This window comes from Culex quinquefasciatus, chromosome 3 (genome assembly GCF_015732765.1).
Source record: "Culex quinquefasciatus strain JHB chromosome 3, VPISU_Cqui_1.0_pri_paternal, whole genome shotgun sequence".
NCBI classification, from domain to species: Eukaryota; Metazoa; Arthropoda; class Insecta; order Diptera; family Culicidae; genus Culex; species Culex quinquefasciatus.
The window spans coordinates 115,414,808-115,433,555 of record NC_051863.1 but is presented as its reverse complement, the minus strand read 5'-3'; the positions used below and the strand labels follow the sequence as shown (position 1 = coordinate 115,433,555).

At 43.9% G+C, this 18,748-nt stretch overlaps 5 protein-coding genes across 7 annotated transcripts; 1 reads left to right on the top strand and 4 right to left on the bottom strand.

Annotated features, from left to right (window-relative positions):
* Positions 1 to 376: 376 nt before the first annotated feature.
* On the bottom strand, positions 377 to 4,733 carry LOC119769212 (uncharacterized protein K02A2.6-like). The gene is given in 4 exon segments (XM_038261131.1): positions 377 to 2,873; positions 2,876 to 3,879; positions 3,932 to 4,260; positions 4,311 to 4,733. Coding segments are annotated over 4 exon segments (3,756 nt in total). The 3' UTR covers positions 377 to 873.
* Positions 4,734 to 8,297: 3,564 nt separating this feature from the next.
* LOC119769211 (nicotinamide riboside kinase 1-like) lies at positions 8,298 to 8,603 on the bottom strand. Its single transcript, XM_038261130.1, has one exon. The coding sequence runs from the start codon at positions 8,601 to 8,603 to the stop codon at positions 8,298 to 8,300; it is 306 nt and encodes a 101-aa protein (XP_038117058.1).
* Positions 8,604 to 8,692: 89 nt separating this feature from the next.
* LOC6031311 (nicotinamide riboside kinase 2) lies at positions 8,693 to 9,109 on the bottom strand. Its single transcript, XM_001842076.2, has one exon. It carries the CDS (start codon positions 9,107 to 9,109, stop codon positions 8,693 to 8,695), a length of 417 nt encoding a protein of 138 aa, XP_001842128.2.
* LOC6031310 (dolichol-phosphate mannose synthase subunit 2) lies at positions 8,999 to 14,126 on the bottom strand. 3 transcript variants are annotated; one of them, XM_038262947.1, is made up of 4 exons: positions 13,980 to 14,126; positions 13,755 to 13,907; positions 13,397 to 13,539; positions 8,999 to 9,133 (listed from the first exon to the last, which is right to left on the bottom strand). In XM_038262947.1, exons 2-3 carry the CDS (start codon positions 13,867 to 13,869, stop codon positions 13,409 to 13,411), a joined length of 246 nt encoding a protein of 81 aa, XP_038118875.1. In that variant the 5' UTR covers positions 13,870 to 13,907; positions 13,980 to 14,126; the 3' UTR covers positions 8,999 to 9,133; positions 13,397 to 13,408. The 3 variants fall into 3 exon arrangements, with proteins under 3 accessions (XP_038118875.1, XP_038118874.1, XP_038118873.1); XM_038262946.1 differs by having other exon boundaries at positions 13,961 to 14,118; XM_038262945.1 differs by having other exon boundaries at positions 13,755 to 13,902; positions 13,961 to 14,115.
* On the top strand, positions 13,796 to 18,492 carry LOC119769210 (2-iminobutanoate/2-iminopropanoate deaminase-like). The gene is made up of 4 exons (XM_038261129.1): positions 13,796 to 13,928; positions 16,984 to 17,095; positions 17,154 to 17,279; positions 18,480 to 18,492. Exons 2-4 carry the CDS (start codon positions 17,031 to 17,033, stop codon positions 18,490 to 18,492), a joined length of 204 nt encoding a protein of 67 aa, XP_038117057.1. The 5' UTR covers positions 13,796 to 13,928; positions 16,984 to 17,030.
* Positions 18,493 to 18,748: the final 256 nt, after the last annotated feature.

The window sequence follows — 18,748 nt, the reverse complement described above, 5'->3', positions numbered from 1 at the left end:
TGTATGGACAGCAGCCAAAATTGTATGGAGACTTGTATGGGTGAACCAATGACGCAAAATAGCTTATTTGGTCATAGGGAAGGCCCCCACAAAGTTTAAGTCAAATTAAAAAATACAAAAAATAAAAATGGTCGAAATCAGCCGATTTCGTAGAGACAACTAACGGACATTTAAACACATTTATTTCCGAAAAAAAAAACAAAGAAAACGTTTCAAGAACAACTGTAAACAATAAAATGATTAAAAAAAGTAATTTTGATGCACATTTTTCATATCAATTGTTGTGTACCCGGGGGCGCGAACCAAACGAGCGGCCACAAAGTCGCAAGAATAAACTAGACTTAGGCTTAACAAATAAGAACACGTTTATTCTGTAACAGCGACTAACAGTAATGATATGCAGAAAAACTAAAGGTACAATTACATCTCCGATCGCGCCTCTCTCGACCTGGGTGCTACCAAGGAGTACAGCGAGTCGCGAAATTGTTAGAACGGCTGGTGGTTCTGTGGGAACCCAACATATCCCCCTTTAAGCCCAAAGTCCCGGGGTGTAGCGATCCGGAGCTCTGCGGTCTCGTTCAGAACGGCGCGGGAAAGGTCGATCGTCTCCAGGTAGAACAGGTGAATCTCCACTCGGCAATGGCTGCGTCTCGATCTCGAAGTTGTCCAGCAGGATGTCCAGCGGAAGTGTGCCAGGTTGAGCTTCCGCCGATGTTGCGTTAGCGACGCGACGGCGTCGTATCTGGTTGGTGTGCACCTTGATTGGACGGTTGGATCCTTCGAGTTTGATGACGTAGTTCACTGCGCCGACCTTCTCGATTACTTGCCCTGGTGCCCACGTGAAATCGTTGCGACGGAACACGTGTGCGAAGATCAGGTCACCGGGCGCGAAACACCTTTCCACAGCTCCATGTTTCCGGTCGTAGTCAGCGTTCTGCTTCTCGTTCGCAGGAGTGGGCTTCGGCGGCATGGAGGAGCTCGTAGTAAATCGAATGTTGATTTAGGCCGACGACTCAGCATCAGCTCCGCAGGAGATTTACCACCGGGTGCTTGCGGGTTCGCAGTCGACCGGTACGCTTGAAGAAAAACTTGCAGAGTTTCCTCCAAATCCTCCCCTTCGTTGATCTTTTTGAGAGCTCGCTTCAGCGTGTCGACGAAGCGCTCAGCTTGACCGTTGGACGCCGGATGGTATGGAGCGGTCGTCACGTGCTGAATTCCGTTCTGCTTCAGGAACGTTCGGAACTCAGCGCTCGTAAACTGCGGACCGTTGTCCGAAACGAGAAGGTCCATACGACCAAAGCGAGCGATGCACTGCCGCAGCTTGAGAGTCGCCTTGGTGGAAGACGATGGGGTTGCGAAAATCTCCGGCCACTTTGAGTACGCATCCACTACGACGAAGAAGAAAACTCCATTCATCGGGCCAGCGTAATCGATGTGGACCCGCTCCCAAGTGCCGTTCGGGGTCGGCCAGGACTGGAGCGGTGCCTTGGTTGGAAGCTTGGCTGCAGCGGCGCACTTTGGGCAAGCGCGCACAAGGTCTTCGATGTCCGCGTCGATTCGGGGCCAGAACACGTAACAGCGCGCAAGCGACTTCATGCGCACAATTCCGGGATGCGCTTTGTGCAGCTGCTTGAGAATGCGCCTGCGGTATACTTCCGGTACGACGACGCGCTCACCCAGGAGAAGACATCCTTCGACCACGCTGAGAGCAAAACGGCGGCAGAAGAAAAGTTTCGCTTCGGGTTCAGCGATCATCGTGGAAGACTCGGGCCAGCCTTCGTGGTGGTACTTGATGACCGCTTGCAACGACTTCGACTCCTTCGTAGCATTCCGGATCAGGGCGTGCGTGACCGGGAAGTTGCTGACCGACGAGTCGATAAAAACTCCGAGTTCGTCATTCAACGAGATTGCGGCGATCACGAAGTCTTCGTCGTCTTCTCTGCTGTGCTGGCTGATGAGACGGGAGAGCACGTCCGCATAGCCAAACTGATCCGTAGCGATGTACTCGATACGGAAGTCGTAGGTGAGTAGTATGATGGCCCAACGCTGCAGTCGGTTCGCCGAGTGAACTGGGATGCCCTTGTGCGAGCCGAAGATTGAGAGAAGGGGCTTGTGATCGGTCTGCAGGGTAAAGTGTCTGCCATAGATCATGGAGTGGAACTTCATGACACCGAACACGAGTGCGAGACCTTCCTTCTCGATCTGTCCGTAGTTCTTCTCGGCGGGGGTGAGCGAACGGCTACGATGCTGCACGACCTTGATGGCTCCTGTTGGCAGGCGATGCATCAGGCAGGCACCGATTCCGGTGTTGGACGCGTCGGCAGCAACGATGATCTCGTGGCGAGGATCGAAATGCGTCAACAGGAGATCTGACGACAGGAGGCGCTTGAATTCCTCAAACGCGCGTTGGCAATCCTTGGTCCAGTTCCACTGTGCGTTGGCCTTGAGCAGCTGGTCCATCGGATGGCGCAAACGGTGCATCTCCGAAACGAACTTGGCGTAGTAGTTCACTGCGCCGAGGTACGAGCGCAGCTCTGAAACGTTCTTCGGAGGCGGCATCGTGGAGATCGCTTGGAGCTTGGCCGGATCGGGGCGGATACCTGAACTGTTGACTACGTGGCCCAGGTACTTGATCTCGTCCATGAAGAAACGACACTTGGAGAGCTGGAGGTGGAAACCGTAGTCGCGGATGCGCTCGAGCACCGCGTGCAGGTTGTGTAGATGCTCTTCCTCAGTGGCCCCGCCAACCAGAATGTCGTCCAAATAGACGCGAACTCCGGTCAGGCCAGCGGTCATGGAGTCCATGATCTTCTGGAAAGCGCCCGTGGCTGGACGCACGCCCGGTGCCAAACGGTTGAACTTGAAGAGCCCCGGTGCGTGTTGACCGTGAGGAGGTTCTTCGAATCTTCGTCCATTTCGATCTGTAAGTAGGCGTTGGAGAGATCAATTATGCTGAAATGGCGCATTCCAGCAAGGGATGCGAAGATGTCGTCCGGCACTGGCAGCGGGTAATCGTTCGGCTGGAGCGCGTTGTTGAGCCCGGTGGAGTAATCTCCACAGATCCGGATGCTGCCGTTCGCCTTCCGTACAGCCACAATCGGCGCGGCCCAGTCGGAGTGCTCGACGAACGAGATGATCCCCAGGTTCTCCAAACGCTTCAGCTCGTCCTGCAGCGGTTCGTAGGCGGTCTGCGCGACTGGCCGGCGCGGCACGTACACGGGCTGTTGATTCGGCTTCAGAAACAGCTTCACCTTCGTTTTCGTGCAGAGGCCCAGAGTGTCCAGAAAGACCTCCGGAAACTTGCGCTGCAGCTGGTGAACTTGATCCAGAACGCCGTCCGCGACAGTCACCCGGTTGCACACCGAAGATAGCGGGACAGACCACAAGTCGAAAGCGTCGATCAGGTCCAACCCGAGCAGGTTCAGGTTGCTGTTGGGTGCGACGTAACAGACGGTTGAGCGGCAGGAATCCTGCAGCGTCACGCTGCACTCGAACTCTGCCTCCAGCTTGACGTGGCCTCCAGACGCGCTAGTAGCTTCGTGACTTGTCGGGCGAGTTGCGGGAGATCCAAGAGCCAACCAATTATCGCGGCTGATCACCGTGATGTCCGAGGCCGTGTCGATTTGGAGCTTGATCGGCTTACCGTTGATCAGGATGCTGACAAACTTCCTTCTGCGACGGGTGCTGGTCTGGTCGCTCGAGACCTCCTTCACGCTGGAACGCTGCGGTTTCCCGGACGGCCTCGCGAACGCGCAGTAGCCGTCTTTGTGCCCGATTTGTTTACACTCTTTGCAGACGTGTTTTACAAAGGGCAGGCCTCCGTGTAGTGTACACCACCACATAGCCAGGGGATTTTGGCGTCTTCCTTGCGTCCGACTTCTGTTTTTGTTGTGGTTTGTCTTGCCGTTTCTGGTTTGACTTGCCACGATACTTGTCAGAAAGAGAGTTGACAACAGAAGTGGAGGAGTGTGCGGCGTTCTCGATCAGTGCTGTGTCCTGCTTCAGGTTGAGGAGCCGCTGACATTCGGTTGCGAGGGTGTCGACCGTAAGTGTAGCAGCATCCGTCTCGAGTTTGGACAGCAGTCTGGTGCGAATTTCGGAGTCCCGGTGCGAGCGTAGTCCGCAAACGAAGATCAGCGCCTTGAACTCGTTCTCCTTCAGGCTGCTCAGCTTGAAGTCCTCGCAGAGTCGATTCACCGCGCCAGCGTAGGCGATGAAGTCGTCCGACTCCGGCTTGATGAACTGCAGGCACTTGCAGCGCTTGTTGAACAGGGATGTTCGGCGGGAAAAATCTCCTTCAGCTTCGTCACGGACTCCTCGAAGTCGTTATCCTTCGGCTTTTTCGGCAGGATGAAGTTGGCGTATCTGCTGTGCGCCCGAGTGTCCAGCTTCCGCAGTAACAGTCTCACCTTGCTGGCATCATCGAGCTTGCAAGCATCCTGGGAGAAAGTGTCCGCGTACCGCGAGTACCAGACGTCGAACAGGCCGTCATCGCTATCCGGATCGTAATGAAACTCGACCATCGTGTTGGCCAACGACTCGAGTAGGAACTCCTTGTTGTCGTTGGTGTTGGCGTTGAGCTTCGGTGGCGCGATGATAGGCTTGGCCGTGACGGTCTTCACGAGGTCCTGAAGCGCCTTCTGCTGGGCTTGCTGCTCCTTCTGGAGGTCCTGGTTCTGGAGGCAGACCTCGGTCAGCTTCTCCAGGAGGCTCTTCAGATCCGGGTCGCTCATTGTCCGGTTGAGGTTAGGTTCGGCGGGTAACGTAGAGCCGGGTTCTTTTCCGCAAATTCCACGGGTTGCACAGGACACCAGAAATTTGCAGCGTCCTCGTCGCCAAAAATGTTGTGTACCCGGGGGCGCGAACCAAACGAGCGGCCACAAAGTCGCAAGAATAAACTAGACTTAGGCTTAACAAATAAGAACACGTTTATTCTGTAACAGCGACTAACAGTAATGATATGCAGAAAAACTAAAGGTACAATTACATCTCCGATCGCGCCTCTCTCGACCTGGGTGCTACCAAGGAGTACAGCGAGTCGCGAAATTGTTAGAACGGCTGGTGGTTCTGTGGGAACCCAACATCAATTACATAAACAGTTGACCTAAACAAAACAATAGATTTGTTTACAGTTACTGATAAAACTACGCATGTTTATTTTCAAAAAATGTTTTGTTATTGATTTATTCTTATAAAATATCATTTCAAACATTGATTATGATGCTTCTTTTAAGTACAATTAACTATAGTTTGTTATTGCTCAGTACAGTTTGAGTTCTTTGTCATGCAGGTTGTCTCCTGGCACCGGAATATAGAAATGATTTGGGACAATGTGGTTGGAACTAATTTGGCAGAATATTGGCCACAGCCTGGAGTAGCCGATGCCCTGAAGGAAGGTTTTCCCGGGGGGACATTTATCGAACCATACGATATTGGTATCAAAAATCACGGCGCACTATACGTCGCGGAATGACAATGTCCACTCAGGAAATGCAGATGACGACCCAACTGCTGCTACCCAGATTGTTGTGACTGTGACTTAAGGTGAGAACAAGATTGTCCGTTCGATGCAGTGGTGAACGCAGAACGCTGTGCCAGTTCGATGTTTCCATCAACTGTCAGTCTAACAATCTGCAGGGGTTGCTATGTTCAATAGAGTTATCTACGCGCGCATGTATTGCGTGTACGTACACGAAAGATTTCTAGGTTAAAATTTGTACCCGCCAGCAAAAACAAATGGTAAGCTAGTGTGCGTGACATCGGGCTTAGATAGCTCTATGGTCGATGACTGGCAGGCTATGATGACAGGCGCAAAATTTTGCGTTTGCGTTCAGGCCTGACGGACAATCTTGTTCTTACCTTTAGTACTCCACCTCGAAGTGGACACCGGGTGCTGCGATTCAGACTCACAAACGGCCCTTTTTAGTAGAGAGCCTATATGGAGAGGCGAAATGTCACTCTCAGGGTTCCAATCGAACTGTCAAATCGGGGTTCCAATCGAGCAACAAGATTATGTAAGAACAAGGTTGGAATCAATTTAAAATAATTTTGGCAAAAACAAGACTTATAGCAATCACAAGTATTGTAAAACTGTCGTTGATAATAATCTGGTAGTTTTTGTTATGTTTGTGCTAGTTCGGTACAAGAAAAGTGCCAGCACCAAAGAAAAACTACAAGTTTTTCAACCTTATATTTGAATGACTTTGGGTGTTTGAAATTTCTCCCAGAACATTTCATTTCCCTTTGTAGGTCCCTACTTTTTAGGGCCACCAAATTTCTCACGAAAGAGTTGTATCTTGAAAAATCTGAAAAGGATTTAAGATGGGTTAACCCTCTACCGCCCAAATTTTTATTTTTTGATTTTTTTTTATTTTTCCCTTGTTCAGAAGGTCATTTTGAGCAACTTTGATCTACGAAAAAATTTTATTCTCTTGTTTTATGTTTTTCTTGTTTTATTTCTAACATTTTAATTCGCATTTATATTGTTGAGCTTATGTTTTCTTTTTTAATTATATTTATTTAGATTTTCTTTTCCATGTACATTCATTCAGTTAAATAAATATTGAGTGTCCAATCACAATCGATGACTTTTCACCTCAATTTTAAATACTAGCAACTTTCATTTATTCATGAAATATTGTAGCTTTCGCTATTCAGTTATTTCAAATGTAGAAGGTCCTACATTTACAAAAGAGAAAAGGGAAACCTTAAAACTAACTTATAAACTATATAAAGAGCGGATAAATGCAGCTGAAGACTGCAATGATTTTTGTCGAAATGCATCAATTGCAAAAAGTGATTTCTGACAACCTGGGGGCAAATCAGGTAAGTCAGAAGTAAAAATATTGTATAAAATTGGACCCAAAATGCTTCCTTGAGGGACGCCAGCACGTACAGGTCGTTCATCAGATTTGCTATTCTGATAACATACCTGCAGAGTACGATCCGTCAAATAATTTTGAATAATTTTCACGATATAAATCGGAAAATTAAACCTTTTCAATTTCGCAATCAAACCCTTATGCCAAACACTGTCAAATGCTTTTTCTATATCAAGAAGAGCAGCGCCAGTAGAATAGCCCTCAGATTTGTTGCTTCGAATTAAATTTGAAACTCTCAACAACTGGTGAGTAGTTGAATGCCCAAGGCGAAAACCAAACTGCTCATCAGCGAAAATTGAATTTTCATTAATGTGCTTCATCATTCTATTAAGAATTATTCTTTCGAATAATTTACTAATTGATGAAAGCAAACTAATGGGCCGATAGCTTGAAGCTTCAGCAGGATTTTTATTCGGTTTCAAAATCGGAATTACTTTGGCATTTTTCCAACTACTTGGAAAATATGCCAAATCAAAACATTTGTTGATAATTTTGACCAAGCTACTCAAAGTTGCTTCCGGTATTTTTTAATTAAAATGTAAAAAATGCCATCCTCACCAGGGGCTTTCATATTAAATTTTTTTTTGATAATAGATTTTACTTCATTCAGATCCGTATTAAAAACTTCATCTGATGAATATTCTTGTTCGGCAATATTCTGAAATTCTATTGAAATTTGATCTTCAATAGGACTCAAAACATTTAAGTTGAAATTATGAGCACTCTCAAACTGCTGAGCAAGTTTTTGAGCTTTTTCCCCATTAGTTAATAGAATATTATCACCATCTTTTAAAGAAGGGATGGGTTTTTGAGGTTTCTTAAGAACCTTTGAAAGTTTCCAAAAAGGTTTGGAATAAGGTTTAATTTGTTCAACATCTCTTGCGAACTTTTCATTTCGCAGGAGAGTGAATCTATGGTCAATAACCTTTTGCAAATCTTTTTGAATTCGCTTCAGTGCAGGATCACGAGAACGTTGATACTGTCTTCGGCGAACATTTTCCAGACGAATCATAAGCTGAAGATCTTCATCAATAATGGGAGAATCAAATTTGACTTGGACTTTAGGAACAGCATAAACTTGCTCTAGAGAGACCACAAAAGACATGGGGGTCGTTAAAGTGGATCATTTAAACTAAAGGTTTCTTTAAAAATTCGAATTTCAATTACCTTTTTTACTTCTATTCAACGTCAGTCTTTCTCAATTTGTAAAAAATTGCACCATTCACATTTGAAATGTTTTATTTATTTAAAAATATTAGTCAAAATTTACAAGCGGTCGAAAATACTACTCGTCTTAGCCCTTGTATGAGTTTAAAAGTCAGTTATGTTTCAAGAATAAAAAGGAACCACAGTTACCACAACGCCTGTATTGTTGAAATTATCGTTAGTTTGCTCTGGCTCGTCCCTGCTCTCTGCTCACAGCAAATTCTTGACGCAGTTCAGCACGTAGTTGAAGATGTTCTCCTTGGCAATCTCTCCGTTGAGCATGAAAATGTCCGGCTGGTCCTTGAACTCCTTGAAATGCTTCTCGTACAGCGGCCAAACGCACATCTCAAAGTAGCCCACCACGTCCGGCGGATCGTACGTCCGTTCAATCCGCCTTGCGTAACACTTTTCGTACGGCAAATGAAGATGGAACTTGATGTTGCACAAATCCAACGTGAACGGATGGTTGAAGATGAGGAAGCCTTCGATCAGCAACACGTTCAGCTTGATGTTCATGTTTTGGAATGATTCATTTTTGGACTTTTTGATGAGGTTAGAGGTTCTTTGGTTTCCGGCAGTGGCCGCGCACGCCTCGTCGTATCGGTTCAGGTAATTGCTGAGGAAATGATCCGCGAAGATGTTGTCCTCGTCGGCCGCGGAATCGGGTTCGACCTGTTCGGCAATGTTGTTGTCTCCTCACTCTTACTCAGCTGGTGGCAGTTGTACAGGATGAACTTGTGGCCGAGGATCTTCATGATGTCGTGGCACATCTTGTCCATGTCGATCGACGACGGAATCTCCCAGTTGATGTGGTTCAGCTTCTCGACCACTTTGTGCTTGGGGCTGTCCACCGGCAGGAAGTAATCGTCTTGGGACAGCATCGTAACCTTGTTCAGGGTAATGTTCTCCTTAAAGATGATCTTGTTCAGGTTGTCGCTGAAGTAGCTGAGCAGCGATTTGGCCAGCGTGGTTTTACCGCCGTTGGTAACGCCGGAGATTCCGATCACCAGCCACGTCTCCATCGTGCATCGAGCCTCGAGGTGGACCTGCGAATGGAGAGTAACATAAGAAATTGTTCACTAAGATACTGTAGTGCTTTGATCAGCTTGATGCAAATGTCAAGAGAAAACTCTTCTCATCTAATTTGATTAGAAGTGTGCATATAAGCTCAAATCACGTTTGGTGGAATAGCTTAAGTAGGAAGAATGTTTAGTGTTAGGGCTGTCTATGGACAAGTTAGAAAACTGTATAACAACTTGGAAAACAAAACATACAACCCCTTAGGCGCTTATGCCGAAAAGGACAAGCAGAAGGTTGTGTTTTATAACAAGCGAATTGAAATATTGTGAAAAGTGACTAAATTTTCTTGCTTTTGGATTTCAAGCATTCACAACAGACAAATAGCGTTAATGGTAAGTAATAACTTTATTTTCTAGTTAAAAATTGCTAAATTGGGACTTTATAAAGCATTTATTCTAACGTGAGGGAAAGCCACGACGGCCGACTTTTCACGAACTAAGCGTAATTTTTTTTTGAGGAACGCATGCTTAAGGTACCTACCTACTTGAATCTTACGTTTCAAGCAGAGATGATGTCTGCAACGCAAGTTTTCTGTTGCGTGGTAGCAGCAGCATGCTGTGCGATACTATAAAGCTAACAGAAAGCCTCTGGAGGATTTAGTGTCCACAAGACTTGCATCATATACGGTCTTCATATTGATATTTTCGTAGCTCACCCACCCATGCACACATTAAAAAGTGTAGTTTGTGCACTAATTTGAAAGGAGTTCTTTGCCATGCAGGTTGCCTGGAGGCACACCGGAATATACAATGTTCTTTTGCACCTTAGTTAGTTAGTCACTCACTTGAAAAATGATCCCGAAAAATGTAAATAATTAGCAAGCACCATCAAAAAAGCAAACACGCTAAGTCTTTCGACGTTTCAATTTTGACTACCCATTTCAATCGAAGGCTGAAGAAAACGCGAGCGAGGAGCTAAGGCACATAAAGAACAAAGGGTGGCCGCCATCACCGCCAACATGCTGGTGCAGCGCTTGTTGGAGTGAGCAAGTGCTGCCAGGAAACTTTCGCTATAAATGCTACTTTTCATGAGTGTTTGCTTGAAATTTCATCAATTTTGGCAGCACTAAGCAGATTCAAAAGAGCGCTGGAAGAAAAAAAAGAACTAAGCTGAAAATAGAAAAATGGGCGTGGCCCAATGCAGTCGACTGATTAGAATGCATTTTTGAAATATTTTTTTAATGCTTGTAAAAGGAATAGCATAAATTTTAATAAAAGTGAAGAAATGTTCACAGTAAGTTGCTCTACTCGTTGGTTTACTTGGTTTTAGTGAATTTCAAGGAACAACCCAGATTATCCAGCATCATTCAAACACGACCGCTTATTAGGCTTAAAATTGGCATATTTCCCCTACATCGCCGCAATTTGGGCCGCTTTTTTGAAATTAAAAATTCTGAATCATTTTAACGTAGTTAAGGGGTCACAGTTAATTTCATTAAAACAGATTTTATTTCGAGAGCTTTGTGCAACATTCTTTGTCATATTGGTCATGTGTAACATAACCGCCTGCAAGATTAACCAAGATTTATTAAATTGACAAAAATAAATCACTCCAGTACCATGAATAATTAATTCCAAACCAATTATCCAACCTCAATTTCCTTCGGAAAAATTTCACTTCGGATGTTTTTTATATTTGAATGTCGAGCTTGAGTATAACTCCTTATCTAATCTAATCTAATCTAATCTAATCAGACCCTAGCGCAGCCAATCTTTCGAAGGGATCCTGGAGTGTGCCTTAGGTTAGATGACGCCTAGCACTCTTCTTGTCATTTATTAACATTTGTAGTGCGCCATTGCATCGGAATGCATTGAAACAACACAAGCGTTAAAGCGGCAAGGCCTACTGCGTAAAGCCGTATCGCAGAGATGACTCGTAATTGGGTTGAGTTTGAGCACTGGGTGTTCGAACAACAACACAATTCTGAATCGACAGGGGAGGAAGAAGCGTGGGGACACACCACCATACGCTCCGAGATTTGGTTGTATTCGTTGGGAGCACCATGCTAAGAAGGTTTGGTACTCCGGGACCCTCTGGGATGGGACATTGTATTTCCACGAATGCCCTGGACACTATTTGCCGTGGTTATAGCGCCACAACTCGCTCTCTGTAACAGTATTCCTAATTCCAATCCACGCTCACCAAGTCGTCATGGCCTAGTGGTTAGCATTTTTGCTTACCAATCCATAGGACGGGGGTTCGAACCCCGCCTAGAGCGACTATGATTATTCGTTCAATTTCAAATTTTATGTGTTCTTAACTTTCTCGTTGGGAGCAGATGGGCATCGAACCCAGATCCATTCGCTTACAAAGCGAACACCATAACCAGTCAGCCACAGCCGCTCCCAGCTTGAGTATAACTCCTTATCTACTCTAAAGTTGTTTTGATTTTAAAAATCCAAGGTGTCAGCAAAAATAGCAGTGATGAAAAATAGAAAAAAATGCATTGGGTAGTTTTTGAGGCAATCAACAATTTAAAATGGATTAAAATGGGGTCGCAGGATTCGAAATAGTGCGCTGTGTGTGTTTCTTTGCCCAGAACAGTGTTAGGGGCTGGGGGGCAGAATGGCCCGCCTAAGGAAAATGCACCAAAAACCATAGAAAAACATAAAAACTCATGATTTCAGTGTGGTAGGCTTATGCTTTGGGATGTTCCCTTCATTGTTGTATACTTGGTTGATGAAAATTTTTAGCTTAAAACTATTTTGGATGCAATTTAAAAAAAAAAGTTTTTCGACTACTTTTCCAGGGTGCGGGGCAGAATGAGCCACTTTAGAAAACAAGCTATTTCGTCTAATACAACGTTGGAGGGAGACAAGAAATGACTTAAGGGACCTTTCTAATATTCCATGAACTTGGTCACTTTTATAAAAATAGTCACTTAATAAAACAAACATTTTTGAAAATAGTGTAAATATGTTTAAAAAAGACATTTTTTTACAAATAAACTTTAAAACAAGTAAAAAATCAATTAATGTTGCATTAAACGTGCTACCAGGAGTGAAATAATCCATTTAGCTCAAATTTTGTAACTTTTGATTGTTTTATAAGGCAGGAAAAGGGTGGTCCATTCTGCCCCCAAGTGGATTTTAATTTAACAGTTCCACCACCAAGCCTCCAAATGATTTGAAGGGTCCGTTGTTGTTTGTTTACCTTGGTTGTAACATCTCGTTACATTCTAAGCATTGAAAAAACTTTTTCAAACGTTCCTAATTTTCAGAAAGCTTTTTTTAAAAACCTCTAAATAAACAACATTTGCGTGGTCTTGTCAATAGATTTTCATTTTTGTTCATGATTCGAAAAATACAATGAATTTAAACGTCGTTTTCGGTATGGTGATGTTATCTGACGTCCTTTAAAAGACCCTTGTCTTACAGCTGGTCTAAATCAATTCTTAAGCCCAAAACCAAGGTTGGTCCATTCTGCCCCCTCTGCCCCTATTCAATTTATATTAAGGTCTCTTTTAAGTCATTTTTCAAATTAGTTTCGTTAGCAAAAACATTGGTGGATTCAAAAAAGGATTGACCTCTAAATTTAAGATTTCAACTTTCGTTACTTTTTGCTTCAAAATTTAGATAAAATTCCTAGCTTAAAATCTGACATTGAACTACTAAATCAAGACATTTTTTTATATGATGGGTTCAATATGTCCCAATAATATCACGCAGCTCCGATCTTGGAACCCCGTTGGCGAACAGCTCCAGGTGCTGGTGTTAATCCCACCAAACCAGAGAGAACAATATGCTGATTTTGATTGAAGTCTTTTCTGGGTTTCTTCTCATTTCTACATATTTCGACTCCAATGCACAATCAAAGTTCTGATTTATCTTCAGGTTTCGATACACTAGGACACCCTGCTCGTTTTGAAGAAGTTGGTTTACCTTTTTCTCACATGAAATTTCATTAAATGGTTCCACAAGGTCGGTAAGGTCGCATTTCTCTTGAATGTTTTCATTAAGTTTAATTGGGTTGTCAAAAGAAAAGTGTTTTTAACAGAAACCACTAAATACATTTCGTAATGCCAGTTGCGGTCAGATTGGTTAAGAACGGCAATGTTTAAGCGTATTTAAATTCGTGGCATGATTCTACGACATTGAACATGTCGCATGTCACGGTTTAAAAGAATTCTTCTCCATAACACAGGTTTTCTGTACAACTAAAAATCAAACTAATCTTACTACTTACCCACAACACCTTTCTAGTAACACTGTTTCTACGTACAAACTTACTTGTTAATGGTATCAGTTCTGCTTGGCTCTCCTCAAGTGATACAGCGTAAATACCGACAGTCCTCCGATGAAGCACACTCCAAAAACAGCCGGAACCAAAAATGCAAACTTCCTATCCGGGAACAGCGAATGAATCCAGCTGGCTGCAAGTACAAATCAGCAAAGTCAAGTCAATTCGAGTGCCTGCTCCTCTCATTGAGCCAAATCAGCATTGTGTAACAGCACTTAGCGCGTTTTAGCCCTGAGTTGAACTAAGCAGAGAGAGATGACCTGCAGCATTTGATTACAATCGCTCAAGCCAATTTAGCCCCGCTTAGGGATGCTCCTCCGTACGAGAGATTAGACAGACAATGCTTACCGTCGCTAGAGTCAATCACCATGAACGGCAGTACGCCAACCCAGAAGAAGTAGTACGCAAAGACGGACAACGTGAGCGCCAAAATCAGCTTGCCCAGCAGCGCATTCGAGGCCATCCGCAGCAGGAGAGCGGGATTAGATTCTGTGAACTGAGCTAGAAGTGCGATTAAAACAGGTTGTCAGCGATGAAAAAAAAATAATGTTTACTCAAGCTTAGCAGACGAACCCTGGGGGACCACAAAAAACAACACTCTTGCACTTGACTTATCTGTCCTTGGAGAATCACGTCGTTTGCGGTGTTTCGCACAAAACAAAAAAAAACGGAACTCGGTGTGTATGTAAACAAAGTGCGAATGCCGACGACAGCTGCTGTCAGAATGAGAGATTCACAGGGTGTTTCGTGGTGGCGGCGTGCTGTGAGGGTTCGAGCAGCTGGCAAGTCGAGCAGTGATGCTCGACGAAAGTGGGCTGGATTTTGAAATGGACGTTGATTTGGGATTTATTTATATTTCTATAGTTTTAGAACTCTACCTTTGAAAATAAGTAAAAGTAATTCTCAAATCAGAATGCCTGACAATTTTTGTTACTGGTTTTGAGAGATTGATATGGTCGCTGTCGTGCTATCTTCTCTTGTGGTCAGCCAAACAAAACGTGTTTGTTGTTATTTATATAGAGGAGAAAACCAACTCGCGACAAAATTTTGAGGCTTGGAATGATTTTCATAAAGTATTCAACTCGCTCCCACTCGCTCCCACAGAAAAACTGGGGACAATGTAGCTGTAAAACTAGGCCAAAATGTTAGTCACTCACAAAATGAACGTTGAGTGATTAGAGTTCATTTCTGACGTCACGATTTTCTCCTCTATGGAGGAGAAATAAATGATACTCAAATCACTCAAAGTTCATTTTGTGAGTGACTTTAACATTTTGGCCTAGTTTGACAGCTACCTCGTTCCCAGGTTTTCTGTGGGTGAGAAAAGGAGGCGAATACTTTATGAAAACCATACCTGTCAAAATTCCTAGCCTCAAAATTTTGTCGCGAGTTGCTTTTCTCCTCTATAGGCAAGAAAACCGTGACGTAGCAAATGAACTCAAAGAACTCAGTATTCATTTTGTGAGTGCTATTGAGTGGTTTGACAAGTGTCAAATCGGGACTTAGCATTTTTTTAATTTGAATTTGATTTCGATTGCGCGAAACGTTATAACCCGGGTTTTTTTACGTATTAGTGCCCGTGTGCTTGCCCGTGCATCTGACCGTGTGCGTATACGTGCACCTGACCACGTAGTTGCCTATTCCTGGTCGTTCGCGTGGCCATGCTCTAGGCCGTGTCCTTGTCCGGACTCCTGCCCGTGTTCGTGCCTTTGCTTCTGGCCGTTTTTGTGTCCCTGGCTGTGTAGGTGCCTGTTCCTGTCCATTCCCGTGGCCGTGTTCTTGCCGTGTTCCTGGTCGTGTTTGTGTCCATGCGAAACGGAACAACCGGAACAAAATTATAATTTTAAATGCTAAGTCCCGGAACTGACACCTGTCAAAAAAGTTCATTCGGTGGTTTACCTTTGAGGTTAAGTTCCGAGCTTTTCTCCTTTTATAAAATAATTTTCATAAAGTATTCGCCTCCTTTTCTCTCCCACAGAAAACCTGGGAACGAGGTAGCTGTCAAACTAGGCCAAAATGTTAAAGTCACTCACAAAATGAACTTTGAGTGATTTGAGTTCATTTCTGACGTCACGATTTTTTCCTCTATAGAGGAGAAAATCGTGACGTCAGAAATGAACTCAAATCACTCAAAGTTCATTTTGTGAGTGACTTTAACATTTTGGCCTAGTTTGACAGCTACCTCGTTCCCAGGTTTTCTGTGGGAGAGAAAAGGAGGCGAATACTTTATGAAAATCATACCTGTCAAAATTCCTAGCCTCAAAATTTTGTCGCGAGTTGCTTTTCTCCTCTATAGAGAAAATCGTGACGTCAGAAATGAACTCACTCCTCTATAGAGGAGAAAATCGTGACGTCAGAAATGAACTCAAATCACTCAAAGTTCATTTTGTGAGTGACTTTAACATTTTTGCCTAGTTTGACAGCTACCCAGCCCGGGAGCATGTTGACAGCTCCCATACAAACTGAGCGTACCCCTTTTTGTGGGCCCAGTGGGCCTAAGATGGCGGCCTTTGATATCATCCAGCCAAACATTTGAAAATGGCGAATAGTTTAAATTAATATAGTTTTTGCCTTGTTTCGGGTTAAAACGACAAAATAAGCATTTTGAAATCATTTTCTTGAAAAACTTGTTAAAAGATACGCCACGTTAAAATATTTGTCTAGAACAGTTGGAGGAAGCGTGCCGTGAAAGCCGTCACGAAACAAAAGTTTCCCATGCAAATTTTTAGTTGCGTTTTTATTGGGCGGACTCCGACGAGGCCCATTTGCCATCTGTCCGTGGATACGCGCAACTCACGAAAACTGTCATGTTAGGGGACGGCTGCAGCTACCTCGTTCCCAGGTTTTCTGTGGGAGAGAAAAGGAGGCGAATACTTTATGCAATTCATACCTGTCAAAATTCCTAGCCTCAAAACTTTGTCGCGAGTTGCTTTTCTCCTCTATTGTTTAAGTCACTCACAAAATGAACTTTGAGTGATTTGATTTCATTTCTGACGTCACGACTTTCTCCTCTATTGTTTAAGTCACTCACAAAATGAACTTTGAACGATTTGAGTTCATTTCTGACGTCACGATTTTTTCCTCTATTGTGGGAGTACCACACCCAAATTTAAAGAACGAGGGGATAGTCCTCACGAAAAGAAACGTGAGAGTATAGTCCTCTCGTGTCTTCATTCGTTCATTGGAACAGTTCATCCTATTGAGTGGCTTATAAGGACAAATGACCGCCACTTAGTCACCGAACCATGGTGGCCCATACGGCAAAGGCACGGTTCATTATGCCGAAGGTCTTGGGTTCGAGTCTCGGTACCAGTACTTATTATTTTTTGATAGAAGAACTTTTTTTTGAAGATGAACCCATGACTAAAGTACTCTCGGTAATTTCGGGATTTATCCTCTCAGTCCGCACACAGTACCATGTTACTACCGAATCGTGCTCTTTTTCCTCTCGTATGCCGATGTCCAGTTCTGGGTGCAAGAGTTTTGACTGGCAGGCCTTTATCTTATTAAAATTGATAAGATTTCTCACTAATACTTGGACTTGGAAATTTGGACAAAATTACGGTGTCTTCAGTAGAATCTTAACCAGTTTAGGCGAAAGGTTTACAATTTCAACGATCCACGATGTCCAAGATCACTAGGAAAGTTGTTTATACCAGCAGGAATCCCAAACCTGTTTCCCATTTTAGGTAAGTGTTTAAACATATGTAATGTGGAAAAATACCAATTTGAAATTTTGTCTTGAAGTCAAGCCATCATCGCTGACCGGACCATCTACTGCTCGGGAGTGATTGGCATCGAGATGGACGAGCCAAAGGTTGTGCCCGGAGGGGTGGCGGCCCAAGCTGCCACGGCCTTGAAGTTTGAGGTTAAGTTCCGAGCTTTTCTCCTTTTATAAAATAATTTTCATAAAGTATTCGCCTCCTTTTCTCTCCCACAGAAAACCTGGGAACGAGGTAGCTGTCAAACTAGGCCAAAATGTTAAAGTCACTCACAAAATGAACTTTGAGTGATTTGAGTTCATTTCTGACGTCACGATTTTTTCCTCTATAGAGGAGAAAATCGTGACGTCAGAAATGAACTCAAATCACTCAAAGTTCATTTTGTGACTTTAACATTTTGGCCTAGTTTGACAGCTACCTCGTTCCCAGGTTTTCTGTGGGAGAGAAAAGGAGGCGAATACTTTATGAAAATCATACCTGTCAAAATTCCTAGCCTCAAAATTTTGTCGCGAGTTGCTTTTCTCCTCTATAGAGAAAATCGTGACGTCAGAAATGAACTCACTCCTCTATAGAGGAGAAAATCGTGACGTCAGAAATGAACTCAAATCACTCAAAGTTCATTTTGTGAGTGACTTTAACATTTTTGCCTAGTTTGACAGCTACCCAGCCCGGGAGCATGTTGACAGCTCCCATACAAACTGAGCGTACCCCTTTTTGTGGGCCCAGTGGGCCTAAGATGGCGGCCTTTGATATCATCCAGCCAAACATTTGAAAATGGCGAATAGTTTAAATTAATATAGTTTTTGCCTTGTTTCGGGTTAAAACGACAAAATAAGCATTTTGAAATCATTTTCTTGAAAAACTTGTTAAAAGATACGCCACGTTAAAATATTTGTCTAGAACAGTTGGAGGAAGCGTGCCGTGAAAGCCGTCACGAAACAAAAGTTTCCCATGCAAATTTTTAGTTGCGTTTTTATTGGGCGGACTCCGACGAGGCCCATTTGCCATCTGTCCGTGGATACGCGCAACTCACGAAAACTGTCATGTTAGGGGACGGCTGCAGCTACCTCGTTCCCAGGTTTTCTGTGGGAGAGAAAAGGAGGCGAATACTTTATGCAATTCATACCTGTCAAAATTCCTAGCCTCAAAACTTTGTCGCGAGTTGCTTTTCTCCTCTATTGTTTAAGTCACTCACAAAATGAACTTTGAGTGATTTGATTTCATTTCTGACGTCACGACTTTCTCCTCTATTGTTTAAGTCACTCACAAAATGAACTTTGAACGATTTGAGTTCATTTCTGACGTCACGATTTTTTCCTCTATTGTGGGAGTACCACACCCAAATTTAAAGAACGAGGGGATAGTCCTCACGAAAAGAAACGTGAGAGTATAGTCCTCTCGTGTCTTCATTCGTTCATTGGAACAGTTCATCCTATTGAGTGGCTTATAAGGACAAATGACCGCCACTTAGTCACCGAACCATGGTGGCCCATACGGCAAAGGCACGGTTCATTATGCCGAAGGTCTTGGGTTCGAGTCTCGGTACCAGTACTTATTATTTTTGATAGAAGAACTTTTTTGAAGATGAACCCATGACTAAAGTACTCTCGGTAATTTCGG

Bases quoted from the DNA above. Each gene is read 5' to 3' on its own strand.
- LOC119769211 (XM_038261130.1), bottom strand. From the start codon at position 8,603: ATGAACATCAAGCTGAACGTGTTGCTGATCGAAGGCTTCCTCATCTTC.
- LOC6031311 (XM_001842076.2), bottom strand. From the start codon at position 9,109: ATGGAGACGTGGCTGGTGATCGGAATCTCCGGCGTTACCAACGGCGGT.
- LOC6031310 (XM_038262947.1), bottom strand. From the start codon at position 13,869: ATGGCCTCGAATGCGCTGCTGGGCAAGCTGATTTTGGCGCTCACGTTG. The intron at 13,540-13,754 runs GTAAGCATTGTC...TTGTACTTGCAG, and splicing joins GGTGATTGACTCTAGCGACG to CCAGCTGGATTCATTCGCTG.
- LOC119769210 (XM_038261129.1), top strand. From the start codon at position 17,031: ATGTCCAAGATCACTAGGAAAGTTGTTTATACCAGCAGGAATCCCAAA. The intron at 17,096-17,153 runs GTAAGTGTTTAA...TTTGTCTTGAAG, and splicing joins AAACCTGTTTCCCATTTTAG to TCAAGCCATCATCGCTGACC.